Genomic DNA, 20,501 nt, shown 5'->3' with positions numbered 1-20,501 from the left:
GACTACATACAATGTTTTACAGTATGATTCAGTATAAAGAGCCTGCTGTTTAATGTGTAGGTTGCATCACTGGTTCTTTGAGACTGGGTGCCGCTGTTAACAATTAGGTAAGTTCACATCTGTACATGCTTATTGCAATTTTTAAAGGTTTGAAGGCAAAGCAACAACCCTAACAAGCCTTGAAACACCTGTGGATAAAACAAAGTCACGCTTATTTTATCTTTACAAGATGAGAGAAGGACCCGAGCCATCGAGAGTGAGATGTGTTATATGTCTGAATGCCTTTGCAGATGGTAATGTTGACTCTGGAAGCCTCATGGAGCCCTGGCTGCTGCAGGCCAGGAAACATCACTAGCACTAGGGCCATGTGGGACCTCTCCTTAAAAAAAGTTTGAGATTTTTTCACAGCCCATTGTAAGCAATCAGGCAAATAGAGGCTTGCAGTTGTGCAGTGCACAGGCACTTCTTTCCAGAAGGCAGAGAGCAATGCTCAGTCTACTGACAGGCGAGCCAGCAGACCGACAAGAAGTCAGGACATATTCTCATAGCACCAACAGACGGTAACACCACCAGTGGGTCTTCTGAAGCCCCACTTTCACTCTCCTGCGTGTGATTGCTCCTGGATGCACATTCAACCCTCCTCTACTACTGGCAGTGAAGACCTGCAGATGCACTCAACCACAGGCTTACTTCTCAACCCTGCATCTGTCTCAACACTCACACCAAAGCTGTACCCGCGGGAGGAGGATACACATGTTTTATTGACAGAGCTACAGGTGGTTTGAGTTTGAGCTGCTGGTGGACTGGAAGGGTTTATTCCTCTGTGGTGAGCTGTGGCGTCTTTGGAGCCAGTATGTTGCCTATTGTTGTGGCATGTTTGGTATTCATCCTGCTGGGCTCAGGGCAGGCTCAGGTTGCCACACACACTCAGGGGCAGAGCCAGAGTCGGGACCAGGAGCAGGACAACTCCGCCACCCCTTGGAGGCAGGTGATTCAGTGGGAGAACAATGGCCGGGTGTTCAGCCTGCTGAACAGTGGAGCTGAATATGTCCCTGCTGGGGCGGGGACTGAGGACAGGGGTCCCAGGGTGGTTGTGGCAGATACGCGTGGGCGCTCTACACGTAGACCTCAGGGAGGCAATGTCCGACGACAGGCTCCATCAAGAGGATCCTCTGAGACTGTCCGTGGGCAGGCAAGGCATCCTTTTGGCTTTGGGCAAGTGCCTGATAACTGGAGACAAACTGCAGGCAGCACAGGTGGCAGCCAGTTCCAAGGATCCTCTACCACTCGCTTCAGGCCATCCACAGGCTCTTCATCGTCATCATCATTATCGTCATCATCCTTTTCTTCTTCCTCTTATAATGTACCATCCTACCCACAGTACCCATTTCCCCCTCAGACTCCCTATCAACCATCACCTTACGACTCTAGTTTTGTAGAGGGACCAGTCAGGAGCTACGAACCACCTTTTCAGCCTGTCGTTGGAGGATATGGTGGTGGAGGGTACAGTGCTGGACAGGGGTATGCTGGAGGAGGGTATCGAGGGGGTCTGGCCCCAGTGGTCCCAGGCTCTCCCTCTGATTTTACAGACGATGCCTACCGTTACTACCAGCCTTATGGCTACGGGCCCAATCCTGTGGTGCCTGCAAGTGCTCCCCAACCCACATATGATCGTCTGGACCGCAGATACACCCACAGTCTCTACAACGAGGACTCTGCTCCTCCTGTCCCCGATGTCAACCAGGCCCCTCCTGTGATTGTGGACAGGACAGGAGCAGCTGGTCAACCACAAGTCGGGAGCCCTCAATATGAGCAGTTTCCTCCATTTGGGAGACCCCAGCCTCCTTTCCTGCAGCCCATTCCTCCGGGCAGAAATTCTCCGAACTCTGCCCTTGAGAACCCCAGTATGAACGTTGGGAGTGTTTATCGACCACAACAGAGAGGTACAGTTAGTTATATGTTTGGGTTTTGTAAACTAACAGAATGTATTTTTAATTTCCCATTTTGTTTGGCCAACATTAGATATTATGAGGAGAAGCGGTGACTCATGGGTGTTTGTGGGACGTCAATAGATGCAAATTTGGAGCGGGGTTTGTTTTTAAAAAAAAAATTCACATATTTCACATTTTCAGTGAAAACAGGCAACATGTTCACTTGTAAGCATTCACCCAAGGTATTTCTGTCCTTGAGGCAAAAAAAGAGAAGGTTGCTATGTGAATTCTGTTACTGCTGGGCATATGAATTTGAAATATGTAGAACCCAGGGGAGTAATGAGCTCACCACCCCCTCAACTACACAGTCATGTTTTTCCAATATTCATCTTGCATGTTTGTCAGATACATGAAGTAATCAGAATGAAACAGCTGCTTAAAATTCAACCTCTTTTTTCCAGTTTACAAACAAAGCAAAGTGGACGCAAGGTTCATCTTTCCCCCACTTGTGCGGTTATTGAAACCAGGTGTTGAGCAAGCCCTGCCAATGCACAGAGAATACACACAAGAACCTCTGTGTTTCTGTGTGGGGAGTTCTGCGCTACGTGAAAGCAGACTGGTTCACGAGGCGTGTGGAGTTGGGTAATGTTGGTGACCTCATAGGGGGGGCTGGTGACAGGGGTTGTTGGTGTGCAGTGGCTGCCTCCTGAGCTTGAGGACAGGAGAGGGGAAACAAGGGAGGGGGATACAGTACTTCACCACTTTCTGAGAGGGAGGGAGAGTGTGGAAAGTCCCTGTAACACATGGGGTCCATTGCTTCAGCTACAGGAATTTAAAGAAATATTTAGTCAGAGTTGTTGGGGGAAGAACGAGGAGCGTCAAATGTGTAGTAAAAAAAATGGCTTCTGTAACATAGACAGTTTGTTTTCATAACCTTGCATCACTTCACTGTGGAGGAAGAGGTTTCTCTTGTTAATGGTGAGGGGATGATTAACTCAGTTAAATTCGAACAACATATAAAGTTTTCTGTGTTTTCTAGAGGCTGTCTGGTCCGAGCTGAGAGGAAATGAGGACCACCAATGAGATTCTCAGCCTCTTAATAATGCAGATTTACCTTTGTTTCACTCAATGATCTGCCTTACTGTGCAGCAGACCCCGTCTAGTGTGCTGTGAGCCCCGCAACTATCATTCATTAGACACTCTGGAGCTGTGGGCCATTTCTACAGAACAAAAAGCAACATGTGTGCAGATGCCTTAGTGCTTCCAGTAATCATTGTGATAAAGATTCAGCCATTGGGAGCTTTTGAAAAGCTGACATTTTTGTTGCACTGCTTCATGGCACAACATTATTATTCTTTTTTAATAATACAAGACATGCAGCGAGGGCTACTGGCTGGAACCACTCAAACCAGGGCTGCTTCAGTAAGGATTCAGCCTTGGTACATGGGGCTTGCTCTCTCCCAGGTGGGCTACCTGGGCACCCTTACTTTTAAGCAGTTCACTTTATGATAATGTGATTAGGGATGTTTTGCATCACATATTCAGACTCTTTTGAAATATACAACTCAAATTACTCAAATTACTTACGTTAATTGATGATAACTGGGCTTCTGGGAGCCTGGGTCCAATTCCAGCCTTCTGCTACTCTCCTAAAGGCAAAAGCCAATTGAAATAAACTTTAATAGGGACTGCCATGAGCACAGTCAACTGTGCGTAATTAAGGATTTGTTAAAGCTCGGGTTTGAAAGACTGGAGAAACCAGCAAAAGCAAGCAAAATTTAAGAAGTATCCAACTGAAAATATCACACCTCCTCCCTTCAAGCCTCACCTCAGACTTGAACACATGAATGTGCACTGACTGACTACACAGTTACAGCTGATGGCCAGCTTGGAGATATGCAAGCAGCTAGTTCGCCATGTTCAACACGCTCTCTTAGCTTTTGAGACAAACACAAACAAACAGTTCTTTTTAAATGCTGAAATGCTTCAATCACGTTGGCCTAAACACAAGCAAAATTGCCAATATGAAAATACCTAAGACCGAAAAGGCTACCCAGTGCGATAGTTACTTCGGATGTGTGGTATGCAGCTCTGTTTTGCGAAGGGGCTGTATGCTAATCCAACTACCTCATGTCTCACTCACATATAAGACAGCACTGAATATTATCATAAGAAACATAAACGATGAATGTGGCTATTGTTAGTACTCATCACTGTCAAGCTTCTTTGTAATTTTGGGAAATGTTGGCTGCACTTTCTCTGACATTCTTGTGCCACTAGCTCGCCAATAGCTTCAGCAAAACATCCACCGAGCACTGTGGTAGACTTTGGTCATAAGGAATGAGTGCAAAGGGCAGAGTGTGCCAAGGGAGGATTATACGTAGGTAGACAGACAGGTAGCCTGTCCAATCTTTACATCCAGGCTGAATGAGATGATTGGATGGGCTCGTTGGAGGCCTGCAACAGCCACAGTTACTGGATTTTTTATTTTATTTGTCAGAGCATTTGATGTATTGATTGCTGATTCTGTAAGATATTCTCTACAAATATAACAAAAATGCTTCTTTTTAATGTTACCAAGCATCTTATAAGGACTTCTAAGGGCAGTCTTACCTGTTAAGTAACGCTTATTACAAGGACTTGAATATAAAGCTTTACCATCCCAATTACTCGTCCTTACTCTCATATTCCCTCACAAAGCCACAAGCACTATAGGTGAGAGTAATTAGACCGTAACTGGTGCAGATTAATTCATTATGGCAGCTGCAAGGCAGAGCGGCACTTATTTCACTCATTAGTTTAACCATGATATCTTCAAATAAAGGGAAACGCTTTTAGCATCTCACTGTTGCTGAAATTAACCTGTAATACATCAACTGGCCACCAAAAGTAAAATGGTTGATAATCTTGAAATCACATAAGATGTAATAAAAAGAGAGCATTAAAGGCATATAAATGACCTGATAAAAAGCTGCAAAAGTAGTACTCAATCACCGAATGCAATTTTGATTTTTTTTTTCATTTTTTCAAATGACCTCATTGAATTTCAAGTATTCCAATCTGTCAGTCCTCAGCAGCTAACAGCCTACAGTGTGTAGAGTATCTAGAGAGGGAGCCCTCATGTCTTATATTAGATGCTATGAAAAGCATGGCAAGATTCAGTTTCTTTTCTCTGTGCCCCACTTAGAGTGTAATGTGTGGCTTTGTCACATGCTGTCGAGAGCTGATCAGCTTTGGCTTCTCAATACACTTTATCCCTTTGAAAGAGACCCAATTTCACATTTCAAAAGATTAGGGGCCAGAGAACAAAGCCTTCCTGGGGTGAGGATAAAAAAAAAAATGGGGTTGCGAGTGCTGTAGGAAAACCTCGGCGTTTCACACTGGTCTTACAGTGTTTACATGGTCTGCCCCAGGAAGCTTCCTCCTGTCCTATACGTCTGCCTCATAGAGAGCTGTCAGATGGGATGTTTACACAAGGCCCGCAAAGGCAAAGCTTATTTAAACTTGCAGCTGGGGAGGGAGGACTCACCTGGATGTTAAACGCTGTGCAAATACAAAATAGGAAACTTCCTATCTGGTTTCCATAAACAGGCCGTAACTAAAGGCCTTCATGTCAGTCCAAAATGAAAAGATAACAGTGTATCCATTTCATCTATTTTCCTTTTGCTTCAAGCTTGCTGCGAGAGAAATGAATGGTTTCACATCGTTTTGGTGATTTTATGAATGCTTCCAGGCTCAGAGGTCAGATGGTTTGACTTTCAGTTGCCTGAACAAGCTCACATTATAGCCGTGTCTGGCCTTTGTGGGCTAAACATAGAGGGGTGATAAGCTACACCAGAGACCCTTTCTGGCATGGCCTTTGCTGGGAACAGGACAGAGAGACATTCACTCTGACAAGTCAGGCCTGCTTTTTTTTTTTTTTTTTTTTACTTGTTTCCTCAGGTTTTCTGACAGACTTGGTCAGTGGCCCACTTTAAAAACAGCAGTGGTGTGAGATCACTGTCGTTTCGCCACGGCACGCACGCTCTCCCTCTCTGTGTCTCTGTCTGGCTCTCTCGCTGTATCTCTGTGCACCTATGCCTACCTACATCTCTTAATCTCTGTCACTTGTTTGCAGAAACCAAAGTAGGAAAAACACAGGTTGCTTTGCAACAAGCACGCCTCTGATACTTTAGCTCAGATAGGTCCAAGTTTAGCCTTATCCCCAAAAGATATGGCTAGTCATCCTACATTTACTATATTAAAGGTTAAGTTGAAGTGACATGTTCATATTAAGATTAGTGTCATAGAAGATCACATCACATTAGCCAAGATGGCAAGAAATCATTGATATAAACATTTTCCCCTACGGACAAGATAGATTTGGTAAAAGTAAAATTGTACAGTATTGCACACTGAAAGTTAAGGTAATGTAATAATATTGCAGTAGTCATATATGTCTCAGACTTTGGGGGATTTTTCTCACTAGAGGCCAAACTGTAATTGTGTTCTCTCACCCCAAACTCACCCCTGTCTGAGAGGCCTATGGAGCAAAAGTGTCTCATTAGGAAACCACGATAACAATCTGGACTGCACAGTAATTAGTCGCCAAGGGCTCTCTCCAGAGTGACCCAGTCTTGAACTGTGGGCCCTGTCGCTGAATTGTTGCCCATCATATCCTTCATCAGCACCACCATAAATACCAGGTAATGAGAAATTGACGACAGACATGTAAAAGAGTGATTCTGTTTCTGGAATGCAAGGGCTGGAACCGATCACTTAATTACATTGTTGAAATATGGCGTATGTCATGTTCGGGTTTAACATTTCCCTTTTTCTGATCTAATAAGTAATTATTCTTTTGTTTTCAGTTTTAGAACCAGATCTGTTTACTTTTACCCTTTATGAAACAAGATTGTGTGTTATTTAAAGTAGACATATGACAGTATAGGGTGAGCAGTCCGTCTATCGTTTCAGGTTTGCCAGATCTGGTTCCTGATCCCAACTATGTCCAGGCTTCCACATACATCCAGAGAGCCCACATGTATTCTCTCCGCTGTGCTGCTGAAGAAAAATGCCTGTCAAGGTAAACCCCCATTCTGGATGTCCTTTACCGGCTTGTGTTTATTTATTTATTTATTAATGTATTTATTTACTTTTCACATGTTCTTGCCACTATGAGCTCTGTTTTCATGTCAATGCTTTCATGTTAATGACAGATGTTGTTGATTGACAGGCTGGTGTCCTGTCCAGATTGTACCTTGCTTTGAAACATGCATTAACATCAGAATGCTAATGGCTATGAAAGCTTCCCATTTTTCAAAAGCTGCCTCACCTTTAGGTAGCATTGACCAGCAAGTGAACCATCCACAATTGTAGCATAGCCTTCAGGATTATAACAGCTCTGCGCAGCAATATCTGAAAGAGATAATGAAAAAAGTTGACCAACAGCACAACATAAGTGAACTAAATCCTGGTCACCTTCGGGGATACAGGCTATCGTTAGTTTCATTTCTCTGTGGTGGTGATAGCATCCCCTGAGCCCCGGGCCTGGGCCCTTTGACTGCCTCTGCACTAAGGACACTATTGAAATGATGGAAGTGTGCTGTCCCCATGGCTGCTCTATTTGCCCTCTTCCCATCACAAGCAGAGCCATCCCTCAAAGCCCTTTCATATCCTGTCTGGGTTTGCAGCAATCACCGACAGATGGGCTGTTGTAATTTGCCATACACTCCATTGTCAACAACAGCCGCAAGACGAATGGCTTAGATCTTCAGTGGTATTGTGAACTCGAGGTTGTGCCTCCTCTTTCACACAAAAAAGTGAATCGTGCAACAGAATGCTCCCTCACCCCGTGTTGAAACTGTGTATTTGGAGAGATGGCTGTAATCTGTAGAATGAATTATTTAGTAGATATACTCCTGCCTCCGAGCCTTTCCAGTCCTGCTCTTTTTTCTTTCCCTATCTTAGTTATGAGAAGCAGACATGCCGACATTCTTTTTGCAGCCACTTGTGCAGTTTCCCTCACTGTTTTTTTTTTGTCTAAATGTAATATGTGTCCACCATTCAGCACTGCCTATGGCTCTGAGACCACCGACTATGATGTAAGGGTCCTGCTGCGATTCCCACAGAGGGTGAAGAACAAGGGGACTGCCGACTTCATGCCTAACAGGCCACGTCATACTTGGGAGTGGCATAGCTGTCATCAGTGAGTACTTAATACAAAGCAGATTTTCCCAGTCAGCTAGTTATGTTTTACTGGCTACCATATCGGCTGTTGTGGTTACCAGGGACCTATTCAGCAAACATTCTTATGTCAACCTGATTTATTTCTTAAAAAATGTATTTATTTACGAATCCTACAGTGGCAAAGGCATTGACCCCCATCCTTCTCCATATGTGGGCTCTCTAGCTCTTGATACTAGAACACCTGACTACCTCCTCTGCATCTGTCATAATTACTATTGGCACTAGATGTCACTGCATAACAAGAAATTTAAATATAGGTATTAATAAGCTTCTTGCACAGCTGGCTTATACAGCCGTGTTTCTGGTGATGATGGGCTGAGTCTAATGTTAACCAACCTATGAACCCCAGTTGGCCTCATTATATCCAGGTGGACACCCAAAGAAGACAACACTTGAGTAGGAATAGATTTTTAATGTAACCCTGTTTTACAAAATTAGGGTGGGATTGCCATTTTTCTGGTGAAAAGTAAAACACTGTAGTCAATTGGTCCATCCCAGCACACCCTTACTGCTTAGCAACATACTAAAGCTTTGGAGAACACAGAGACCATTTCCAGTTGGTTTATGTGGTGTACGTCAGTGTCATTTGACTTGATATGGAAGATTGGGTGTCATTGTACCCCACAAGATCTGTATTGTGCCCTAGAAGGTCAGACTGCAAGAGAAGACAAGACTTTCCATTTTTGGCAAAGAAAGTAGACATATATTTCACTTTCCTGGTCTAAAGAGGAGATGGGGATCATACCTATAGAGTCCCTTAGAGAGCCAACTCTGTGTGAAATGAAATAACACAATAAAAATGGTATATTCTGTAGCTTGTGCGTTTGATCCAATTAGCAAAGGACAGATTTTAGTTGCCTTAGCCTGCCAGTCATGGCATGTCTCAGGGGGACTGACGAAGTGATTTCAGGGGTATCGTCATTGTTTTTCTGACATTATATTCCATGTAGACGGTCTTTTATCTGAGTTTCAGTAAGTCCACCCACTAATGCTAGTGCCAGGGTCTGCTTTACTGTCCTCATCTTAGAGGAATGTTGACTGGCCGTTAGGAGATTGGCAGTGTTGTTGCTGTCTGACATCAGTCTGCAGTTACACAGTGGTTCCCAGGAGGCAGAAAGCCAAGGCAATCATTCCATTGGCTGTGTGATCAGAATGACAAATCAATCCATTTTCCTTGTCAATCTGTGACACCACATCACAGAGCTGCTAAAGTGTGATGGCATGGATATGGGTTACTGGGACAGAGTGTTTGTTAACAAAGAAATCTCTTTAGGGGAAGAAAATCTCTAGCCCAGATTCTCACAATAAACTTTCCTGCCCTACATTCCTGTTAAATAAGCTGTATAGTTGACAGTTTTGCTTTTTCAGTATGTTCACCCCCTATCTTTTCTCACTGGAGTATTAGAAGAAGGGAAGGGAACAGCATCCTCTTGAGTATCTGGGCTGTGGACAATGCTGGAATTCTGTATGTATTTTACAAAAATGAGGACACAGAATTCCACGTAGGAGGTACTGTTTTATACAGTTTTTAAACAGGAAACAAGTGGAAGTCATTAAAATCCTCCTTCTTTGTAGTGCAAATGGTAATAATAGTGTTCTTCTTTATAAATCTAATTCCCTTACAGATTTATTACTCAACTGACTTTTTTCTCTTTTGCCACAATGCTGTGTCAATGCTCTGGTTAGGCTGAGGCACAAAAACCACTTGGTTATGGTCAGGAAAACATCATGGTTTGGCTTGAAAGACCTGCTCCGATCACCATAGCTGGAAATGTCCCGAGCTCTCCTTAAAAACACCTTGTTCTGTTGCCAGCAAAAATGAAAAATACCCAGTTTTGGTCTCCACAAACTCAGCTGGACATGGAGCGACTTTCCCTGAAAAATCTCTGGTTTTGGGCACAACAAACATGGCTAGAAACCTTCCCAAATGCACCTTATCCAGTATATCTAGATATACAGTGGTGTAAAGCTTGCAAATTTTTTAAACACCATGGTCCCTTATCAAACATATCCATTATTTTCACACTTACGAATGCTGAAATGCAGACTTGGCAGCTCTATCACCTTTAACTCCATAATCACCACCATCTCCTGATCTGAAAGTCAGCTAATAAACCTGTAATGTGAATGTGATGCGGCACGGTTTGCACAAATGTTAATATGGTACAATGACTGGCCTACGACTCAAAACTTACAAACTTGAACATATCTGTGGTTTGCAGGGAAGTTAACAGTTACCACTATATCCTGGCGACTGGGCTTTATTATGTCTTCATGACCTGGTTTCATTTTTGTGGGAGACCAATGTTTGGCACTGACACTGTTAAATAGTTCTCAAAGAACCTACTGTTGTTCTCGGTTTTACACTTCAAGCTGGGATCTGAGGAACCCTCAAAGTCTTGTTTGTTGCAACACAAGTGGAAAATGACTCATGACGATGACGAAGGATCGGAATGTTTTGTGTAGTACGATTACAAGTTATTCTTGTTAAATCCTCTATATGTCCTTCCAACAACACATTCTCTGTCGTTGACATAGTCAGTGAGGGGATCCAGGAATCCAAGGAGGCAGGGGACCCTTCCAGGCACCTCGTAGTCCAGCACCTCCCACTCCCAATCTTTCTCTCTGCTTCCCGCTCTCTGTCTTTCTAGTTCACACACACATACACACATATACTGTAGATAATCATCTCAAGACTGCCACAGTAATGAATGCCAGTTTCGGGAATACAAACAAAGACTGTGCTTCAACTTTCCAGGCCCTGCAGTTCCCACCCTGGTCTACACACAGACGTTTGAATATACGCTCTCATATGTATTGTACAAAATGCATGTGTGCCCATGTTTCCCCGCGGTAAACAAGCCTATAAACACACACGGCCATGTACGCTTGCATGTTAACAGAGACAGACAGGTAAATTATGCCCATAGTCATGATAAAGATAGTGTTCAGATAACAGCAGACAGGTTTCTACCTGAGAGCGGCTCATAATTGATTGCCTCTCCTTTGGAAAGAATGAGTCCTTGAATGGTCACTTGCTCCATCAGTGGAAAGTACCCACTATTCCTTCCAAGTCATCCTTCAATCTTTAATGACTGTTCCAGTAAAAGCTGTTGCTGTGTTGAAACATGGGCCATGAAGTAAGGCAAAAGGGCAATATTTATATAGTCTGAGTTTGTCTGACTGTAAGAGATCCAGTGCTTACCTCACCTGCTACAACAACTAAAGTCAACACCACTTTAACACGCAATTTTAGATTCAAAGGATCATGGAAATAAATAATTTCAGTAACTGCTAGGAGGTGAATTTAATCCTGTAATGTATAATTTAAGTTAGTTGTCTTCCTTTTGAGCATTGCCGAATTGCCGTAGGCTGTTTTTGTATCTAAGACTCTTCAGGGTGGGAAGCTTGAATACGGTACTGCTTGTGTTTCAGGTTGCAAGTTGTATAAATGTAGGGAATGTAACAAATTGTAATCATTTCACTGTTTCCTGATTGATTCATAACCCATTAACATCTGTGTGACAACAACTTGTATTAGCATTCAGCCACTTCCTAGCTAACATTATCGTTTGACAGTGTTATACTAGAGGAAAGAATTCTAATATATCAATGCACATCTTGGACACATTTGTTTCACCCTGGAAGTGAAACACACCAATGTAATCAGACAGTAATGTAAGCTAGGACACGGTTGACTGGTTAGCTAATGAGTTATCAGATGTTGTTTTTCCTTGTAATATGTCACGATATGGCCCCAGATTTTCACTGTCCATCATCATTTCAGTTGGTAATCAGGCAAATAGCAGCGCAATTGTAACGATTTGTCAGATTCCCTTCGTTTACACAACTACTAAGCTGGAACACAGCAACAGGGTATTGGAGCTTCCCTTCCACAGAGGAAACTGGTCGTTGTGTGAATAGGGTCCATTGGGATCAACAGTTTCAAAGAGTCATCAGAGCTTTTGAAATAGTCATGTGGCTTTTATTGATGGTAACTTAAAACTGACATGTTGCTGTAGTTTTTCTATGCCTTTTAAGCTTTTCGCATGTCATTCAACACTGTCGGAATTGTACTGGAGTGTTGGACGTGCAGAAAAGGTGACTCTCATCAGGTAACCTTGGTTGTCACAGTAACAATACTGAAATGATTCTGAAAAAGCAAAACATGCATTGTGACAACACAAAAATTACTTAAAGGTGCAAGGTGTAAGAATTTTAGTTGAAATTGTTCAATAATTAACTAAAATTTTCAACAGAATGTGACATAGTAACAGTTTTGATGTTATGACGTCTATATATTGTGTTGCAGAGATATCTGCTGTAGTTAGAATGCTAACCAGCTAGCCCTGGCCCGTTGTGGTATAAAACTCCTGTGCTAGCGGTGTAAACACCAACACTAACCTGGTCCCAGAGCTCCCAGTCAAGACGGAGGGCTACATGGCTAATTGAGCTAACTAGCTAACAGCAGCTACAGTTCGCAGCAGTTTGCAGGTACTCTGGTGATATGTTGCCTCCTATAATTTTTAAGTATGAATTCGACAGGTGGCCAAATCTTACATATTGCATTTTTAAAACACTCGGCAACATTTGGTGATACCAGGCTGTCCTACCCCATTTAAGTATGCTCCTGTACCACAGTTTTGTGCAAGGCAGGCTTGTAAAAAGTGAATAGCATTCTGGGTCACTTTGACATTTGGGAGAGGTCCAAGCCATACAGCAGTTAATATTGCAGATGATTGCAAATGGACCAGCTCATTGACAGAGTCACTTGGTTCACATTCAGATTCAGTTGAGATGATCAGTGGCCATGTGCATCCAGGCCTTCCTAAGCTGCTAAAGCTGTGCAAACAAACACAAACACACTGCAACCAGCACACATACACACGGTGATATACACACACAAGGTTACACACACACACACAAAGGCATACACTCCAACGCACACGCTCTCACACACACAAACACCTCCGATCTTGCAGACTGATACAAGCTAATTAACAACATTCATACATCATTAGAGTGTTAATGTCGTGCTTCAGCAATACTTTACTGTTGCCATTAATTAGTATCCATTGTCCTTTGATACTTTATGATGTGTTCAGTCAAGGTGCAACATCACTTACAAAAATGTGGACAGACGAGGTCAACAGGTTGAATATGCAGTCTATAAATTCACCGTTTGCATAATCTAAATTTGAACAAAATGTTAATTTAATTGCCATAAAAGCCTCATAAACTTAATAAACTGACTATAATTTCTGCTTAAATACTGTTACTGAGGCACACGTGGCACAACAGATAACAATAGAAAGAAATTGTTTGGTCGCTCACCTTAATAACTTTACTAAATGCATGGCCCCTTGCTTGTTCCGACAGGCACTACCACAGTATGGATGAGTTCAGCCATTATGATTTACTGGAGGTCAGCACTGGCCGTAAAGTGGCCGAGGGACACAAGGCTAGCTTCTGTCTGGAGGACACCACCTGTGACTTTGGTCACCTGAAGCGCTACGCCTGCACCGCTCACACTCAGGTAACAACAGCAAACCACTATGACAATTGATTGTAAACCTTTATTTATCACCTACAACAGACAGATTAATTATTTTTGCAATATTTTGGAGGTTGTTTCATCAATATCTGTCTTTAATTTATTGGCCTGCTTATGTTTATTGCTGCACACCTTTTGACCACTGTCTTAAAAAGCAATGGCTTTTGACTTAGATCAGTATTCCTTAAGAGTGTCTCTCCTCCCCTCTGCTCCTTCAGGGTCTGAGCCCCGGCTGCTACGATACATACAATGCGGACATCGACTGCCAGTGGATCGATATCACGGACATCCAGCCTGGAAACTACATACTGAAGGTAGGAGTCAAGTGTGAATCGTTTGTGCGTGGACATGGCAAGTTTGTGAACAGCAGAGGGCCACACATCATGAAAGACAGGGAAGGCCTAGGTCACCAAAACAAATTGATCTGGGTGATAAAAGACTTATAAACTCACTAAAGTTTTTAAGGTTTCTCGTCGTCTGGAGTTTTTCAGGTTGCAGCACTTTGTGGCTCAGCAGCGCTGGTTTCCCCATCCATCTTATTGTCCATTTTTCATATTTTATTTGGCCAGTATGCACAAGATGTACTCACCAAAAGATCTACAGTATGTGGGTCGTTCCATGTCAAATCAGATACAGGTTTTTGCTTACATTAGAGAGTTCTCAATCTTTATGTGTATTTTTTTTTTTTTTGCACCAAACAATAAATTATGAATGTAGAGAATTAGTTAAAATTTTTGTACCTGGGACTATTTTTTTTCACTGTTGCGCCCTCAAAGAAACAGTGCATAACAGATCCAAATGACTGAAAGGCAAAAGCAGCTGTCATATTTTTCATTATAGGTCTTCGGAAATTGAAAAAAAAAAAAAGTGTTTCCTATATTTTCTGCTGAAAATGCTGTTTGATTTATGTTGTCAGAACCTGAGATATGGAAAGTATCTTTTATTTTTTTTTGTCTCAAATAGTATATTCATAAAGTTTGAAAAGAATCTAAAGTGTAAACAAAAAAAAATTGATCTGATTTGAAACAGAGTGACTCATACATTCTTGTGTTCAATGGTTTTTTTTATCCCACATGTTTTGTTTTGGGCCCATTAGCTGTTTGTTGAAACGTAATGATTCTTGTGAATTGATCTGTTCTTTCTGTCCTTCGTCTCTCAGCTCCAGGTTAACCCCAAGTTCTTGGTGCTGGAATCGGACTTCACCAACAACGTGATCAGGTGTAATATACACTACACAGGACGTTTTGTTACAACAACCAACTGCAAGATAGCACAGTAAGTAACCGACTTTCATGACCTTTCATGGTAATTTATCATGAATAATTTAGTTGCAATGTTCTCAAAATCTGCTGCTTGTTTGTACGAGTAAATCCTGGACAATTTTCAGATCCAGCGCTCTTGTAAAAATGGGAGCTGAGGGGCGAACTGTAAATCAGGATTTGTGTCGTGTTCCCACCACTGAGTTACACTCAAACACATCACAGGGTGGCAGCTCAATGCAGTTTTATGAAGAGCCTCACAGTGTTTTGAATTACTTAGTGGACTTAATGGCTTCCCTCGCTGAAATATTTGATGATTTAATGAATGATGTTCTCATTCTCCAGTTAAGATTAATAGCCTCTGAAACTTTCATATCTTCCCTCAAAGGCAGATGTAGGAGTGTTGAACTTTTAAATAGCGCTATTAGGAAGTGTATCAATGCACTCAGAATTACTATCATATCCTCTTGAAAAGACTTTTTACAGAGTGGATGTACATGAACAAAGCATCATTAAGTGCTCCCACTGGTCTCCTAAGTTTCACTGCTAGGGTGAGATATATACTTAGAAATACTGTATGTCTGCCTGAGCATTTCCATAGTTAATAAAAGCTGGTTGTAACTGTTAGGTCCTGTTAATAAAATAATTCAGTTTGAAAATGTCATGAGCCCTACTGTAGTCCCGTCATTACAGTCTGATACAGTTTCTTTACTGGAAATCAACTTAAATCATGTTCATGTATGCCTTTATGTCCTCACTAATATGGTTACATTTTAACAGACATTTTGTGCCCAGTGTGGTACGAGGCGTGAATATTAAAAACTAGTCATCTAATAATAACAAATTAAAAAGAGATTTCCATAATTATCATTACATTTCAACTAAATGCATTTCGATTAGAGACAAAATAGCACCCACGCTAATAAAAGTGCATCGTGATTGTCGCAACTGGCCTCACTTAAAATTAGGATCAAGTGTCAATGTACTTAAGCTCATTTTAAAACAGAGGTGGCATAATTGTTGTTTAAAGAGTTAGTCTGAAAAAAGTATTTTGATGTAAGTGTTCAGTGCAGTAGCCTTGAAATTGACAGTTGATGTTTTTAAGACTCTCCCGCGAACAGTGATCACCCAATCGGAATCGAAATTAACTTCTGGTTTAGCACCCAGCTAACTTGAATGGAGATAAAATAATTTCGTTGTGCGGCTCTTCTAGACTTTCCAATTGCTCAAATTATGATAGTGGAACGAGTCATTTTGTGGGGGTTGTGATGCTCTAAAGAATTTATCCACCGTTTTACAGATCCTTCTTTCACAATGGGTCCATTTTTGTTTTCTCTTCTGTTACAACTTTTTTTGGCAACGTGACGTGGAAACGTGACGTCAGTGATCTACAACGTAACGCTCACAGACCGGCTGCCTTGCCTGGGGGAAGTGGTAATGGGGTGTAAAAAACCTGTGTAGACCCACCAATTTTGGTGGAAAAGCGGCATTAGCATGGCAGATCTCTACACACACCGATTCACAGCGTTTGCTTACAAAGACATCTGGGTAGAAAACCCCTGATTCACACATCAGCTTGTATAAAATTGAACTATCTTTTTTGAAGATGCTATTTCAAAGTGTATTCATCTAGTTCATCTAAAATGCATGTTTGATGCTTTCATATCTTATTAATAACAACACTTTTATTAGCGTTACATTGGAGACCTAATTTATCTGTTGGGCCGCGGACTAAAGAAGATGACAGCTGGAGTTTACCCCAAGCTAGCAGTTAGTCCAAGGTTGCGCGGTTGTGTATCTATCAAAGACGCCGGCAAAGCAGCACAGTACATGAAATTAACACAGTGGAGGCGTCAGATAGGTCGGACCACCGTCTTTTACTATATATCTTCAAACATTACAGTTAGGGCTGTAGCGTGGCTTAGTGAACAGTCAGAGTCAATACAACAAGCATTTATGATCTTAGATGAAACTGTTATTCCAAACTCCAAACAGAAACGGCTTAATATGCCAATAAAAACACCTGTATTGTATGACTGGCTGTTGTGAATCAGGAAATGAGCAACAGAAGAGAGACATCCAGTCATGTTTATGATCATGGGCCTGCTCGGTTCAATCAAACTCCTCATCAGACGGCGGTTTTAATGTTCAATTTGACTGTTTGGTAACCACAATAAAACAATGAAGGAAAGGGGGGAATTTCTGTTCAATTGCATAAACAATTTTGTAATTCAAGATGCCAAAGTAGTTAATAACTGTTTAGTTTGAGCCCAGCCAAATGGCTCGCGTATCTCATATTGAGTCTGGAGTATTACAGTTCCTCTGACAAAAGTTTCTTTGTTGTCTGTTTATTTTATAGGTCTTGATCAAGCACTGGAAGGCTGCCACGCTCGAGTGATCCTGACTGCTATTCCATTGAAATGTGAATGGAATCCATTTGTTGTTGGTTTGTTGTTGATGTTGTTTGTCTCTAATATTTTTGTGCTGTTCTGGTATGCTGGGCCCACAGCAAAACAAGGCTTCCACTGGCACTGAAAAGAATGAGGGGGTTTAAAAGTAGACACTCATTCAACACATCGTTCCATAATGCATACTGCACGTTGATATCCTGGTAATGACTCAGCAGTTTACATCCCTGCATATCATCCTACAAGCTACATCTTTCAGTCTGCTTTGGTTAATTTTAGGATAAACCATTGACTTTCAAAAAACGGTGCTGTCTCTCCACGCAAAAAAAACACACAAAAAAAAAAACGATGCACACCCCCGGAAGAGTGTCTCTGCTTGAATTATGAATAAAGCGTGAAACAGTACGGGTGCTTTAAATGAGTGGTCTCTGACAAGTCAGGGTTCAGCTGCGGTCCAACAAATAAAATTAGGGGACAAAGTCTTCCCAGGTGCATTCATCCGTGCAGTGTGGGGACAGACAGAGATGCCCAGTGACTCAGAAGAACTGTAATGTGTTAGTTTGTTTGTTTTTTCCTCTTCACTGCCTCAGTGGGTCAGGCTGGGATACTGTGATTCTCTGGGCACATCCTGTTTAATGTTGTGTTAACAGCAAAGAGGAAGACAGCAGGTCATATTTGCATTCGTCAACGCAATCAAATTATAAGTCAACATACAGACAGACCGTCAGCGCAGGACCTTGCATATTAGTGTTGTGTCCCCGTTCGTCCTTTCTTATTTCAGTAAAACAGGAACAGGAAGCTCAACTGGCAGAAAAGGCGGTGCTTTCCAAAAAAATAAAAATAAAAATAAAAAAAACAAGACTCACAGTATGTAAACTGTATGTTTACACTGTCGTGGGGTCTCTTCTTCAACTACCAACACTGGTCTGATGGCACATAGGTCATCGATGTCACCTTTTGAAGAATGTATATACAAATATTCCACTGATGCATGACTTTAATGATGGAGATTATTTTGTTGTACCTGATTATACTTAGTTTTTTATCCAGTTTGACCTGTTACTGTAATTTGTGAAATTCAGCGAACTGCTACAGACTTCATAGAATAATGCAGAGCGTCAGAAAGCCGTCTCTACCTACCTCTCCGATCGAGTGAGCTGTTGTTTTCTGTTCAGTGTTTGGTTTCCGTTGAAAAGCCTGCAATTCATAGTGGCATCCTACCACTCTGTTGCAGCACATAGCTAAAACCCTCGAGAGCTGTTGAATATATACAAAACAACATGTTGGATGCAAACAATGATTTAAAAAGATATTAAGTTATAATCCTTAAGATTTCAGTCTTTGTTGGTGAAATATAACATCACAACAATCCTTGAGCCACTTTACTCCGTCAGCGGCATTACAGCAGAAGAAGAGCTGGTGTATCTGTTTACAGTGCAACCACACAAACTGACATTTTAATGCAGACTTTATTAATTCATGCTGAACGTGGCGACAGTAGTTTATTTTTGTGTGTTAAATAGCTCTATATTCCAGCAGTAACCACTGTCAGTAGCCCGTGTCTCTCCAGAAGGCTGTTTGAAGTTGTGATTGGAATCGCAGGAGTGGCGGACCCTGCCACTAACAATTAAAACTACGAAAAAGATGGTTATTTCTGAAAGAATACTGAATATAAATGGTATTTTTTAAAAATTGGGGTTTTACCATCATAAAGGACCACCTTAAGGATTATAGCTTCATTATCTTGGAACGTCATTAATAACCAGTTTGGTCTCTATGTATCGATGAATGTGCACCAAAATGTGTTTGTTGCTGTCAAATTTGCCACCGTTTTCTTTTCCTGTGTTTTCATTCTGCAGTTTCAAAGTTATTTTATTTTTTCAAACAGAATGCTTTAGTGCAGAATAGGCCTAGTCTTTGGTAATTTACTGCCCATAGCACACAGGTCTTTAATATTTTACTGTAAATAGTCAGCTCTTTGATTTGATCTGCGTTTTTTGCTTCGGTAGCTCATGATCGTACTGTACGCTCGCTGAAAAGATGCGACAACGTGTGATTCTGACATTCAGTGGAACAACAGCACAAGAGTAGGTGACAATTATACAGCGTCTTTGACATGTGGTGATGAAATTTGTATTTTTCTAACAGTGAACACAATTTTATCAAAAATGTCATATACAATAAATACATTTACACATTTGCCGTGTGCACGTTATTGAATGTGAACGCCACGCACCACTCTTAGCAATGGAGCGTTGTGCTTCGTATCGGAGCGCATCTGCAGGTTTACGCAGAGCTCGTATCAGTAGATCCAAAGGAAATGCTGTGTGACAGGTGTGACAAGTTACTGAAATCATCCCCTTCATAAAAGATTAGGTGTGATATGTTTAATGCATTAGGGCATTTTTCTGGGCTCTCTATGTAATTTTGTCATGTATGATTCAGGCGGGGATGGAAAAACTGACCTTTACGGATGCAGAAAAATACACACTGCATATGAGATGCCTGCAAACAACCAACAGCGAATGCATCATCTGGGGTGGCGGTAACGGTGCCGTGCATAAGTGAATCAGTCACACTTGTTTACATGTTGTAGTCGAGTCTCCACCATCTGACAGGTTGAGGTGTGTAGACTTCCTGAAAAATAATCTGATTGGATCATATTTCCATCATTGTCACACGCAGCCAAAGCTCCGTTCATTTCTACAAGTTCAGTCTCCTCAGAAAGTTTTTTGTTTCCAATGAACATTCGACACTTTATGTGACTTCTTTTGGCAGCAAACAGAAAGCAATCACATTATGCATGAAGAGTCCTTTCAACAGTGACAGAGCAAACTAAATATAGAGCCACACAATGAGTAATACTGTTTGTTTTATCAGAAAAAGAAAGGGATTCATTGACAGCGACTGGGAAAGAGTTGTACCACATTGTCATTTGGAAAATGGAAATGCAGACTTAATGAACAGGACTCGTGGAGTGATTACAAGTGTCATCACACTTTAATGACTGAGATTCGAAATAATATGTTGTCACTTTTAACAGAAAATCATTCAAGTGTGAACAAAAATTACAAGCTCTAAAGAAATGATCGACTTGGTAGAAACACGAAGATGCACCTTC

At 41.7% G+C, this 20,501-nt stretch overlaps 1 protein-coding gene across 1 annotated transcript; it reads left to right on the top strand.

Annotated features, from left to right (window-relative positions):
• Positions 1–476: 476 nt before the first annotated feature.
• On the top strand, positions 477–19,579 carry loxl1 (lysyl oxidase-like 1). The gene is made up of 7 exons (XM_073465276.1): positions 477–1,943; positions 6,888–6,996; positions 7,981–8,118; positions 13,539–13,695; positions 13,932–14,027; positions 14,873–14,988; positions 17,332–19,579. The coding sequence occupies exons 1-7, from the start codon at positions 854–856 to the stop codon at positions 17,336–17,338; spliced, it is 1,713 nt and encodes a 570-aa protein (XP_073321377.1). The 5' UTR covers positions 477–853; the 3' UTR covers positions 17,339–19,579.
• The last annotated feature ends 922 nt before the right edge of the window (positions 19,580–20,501 follow it).

The sequence above is a fragment of the Pagrus major genome, chromosome 4 (assembly GCF_040436345.1).
Source record: "Pagrus major chromosome 4, Pma_NU_1.0".
In the NCBI taxonomy this organism is placed as follows: domain Eukaryota; kingdom Metazoa; phylum Chordata; class Actinopteri; order Spariformes; family Sparidae; genus Pagrus; species Pagrus major.
The sequence above is the reverse complement of the archived record's forward strand: the minus strand, read 5'-3'. Positions and strand labels throughout refer to the sequence as shown.

Excerpts from the sequence above, each read along its gene's own strand:
- loxl1 (XM_073465276.1), top strand. The coding sequence starts at position 854 with ATGTTGCCTATTGTTGTGGCATGTTTGGTATTCATCCTGCTGGGCTCA. Across the intron at positions 1,944-6,887 it reads TTATCGACCACAACAGAGAG|GTTTGCCAGATCTGGTTCCT; the intron begins GTACAGTTAGTT and ends CTATCGTTTCAG. Across the intron at positions 8,119-13,538 it reads GAGTGGCATAGCTGTCATCA|GCACTACCACAGTATGGATG; the intron begins GTGAGTACTTAA and ends TTGTTCCGACAG.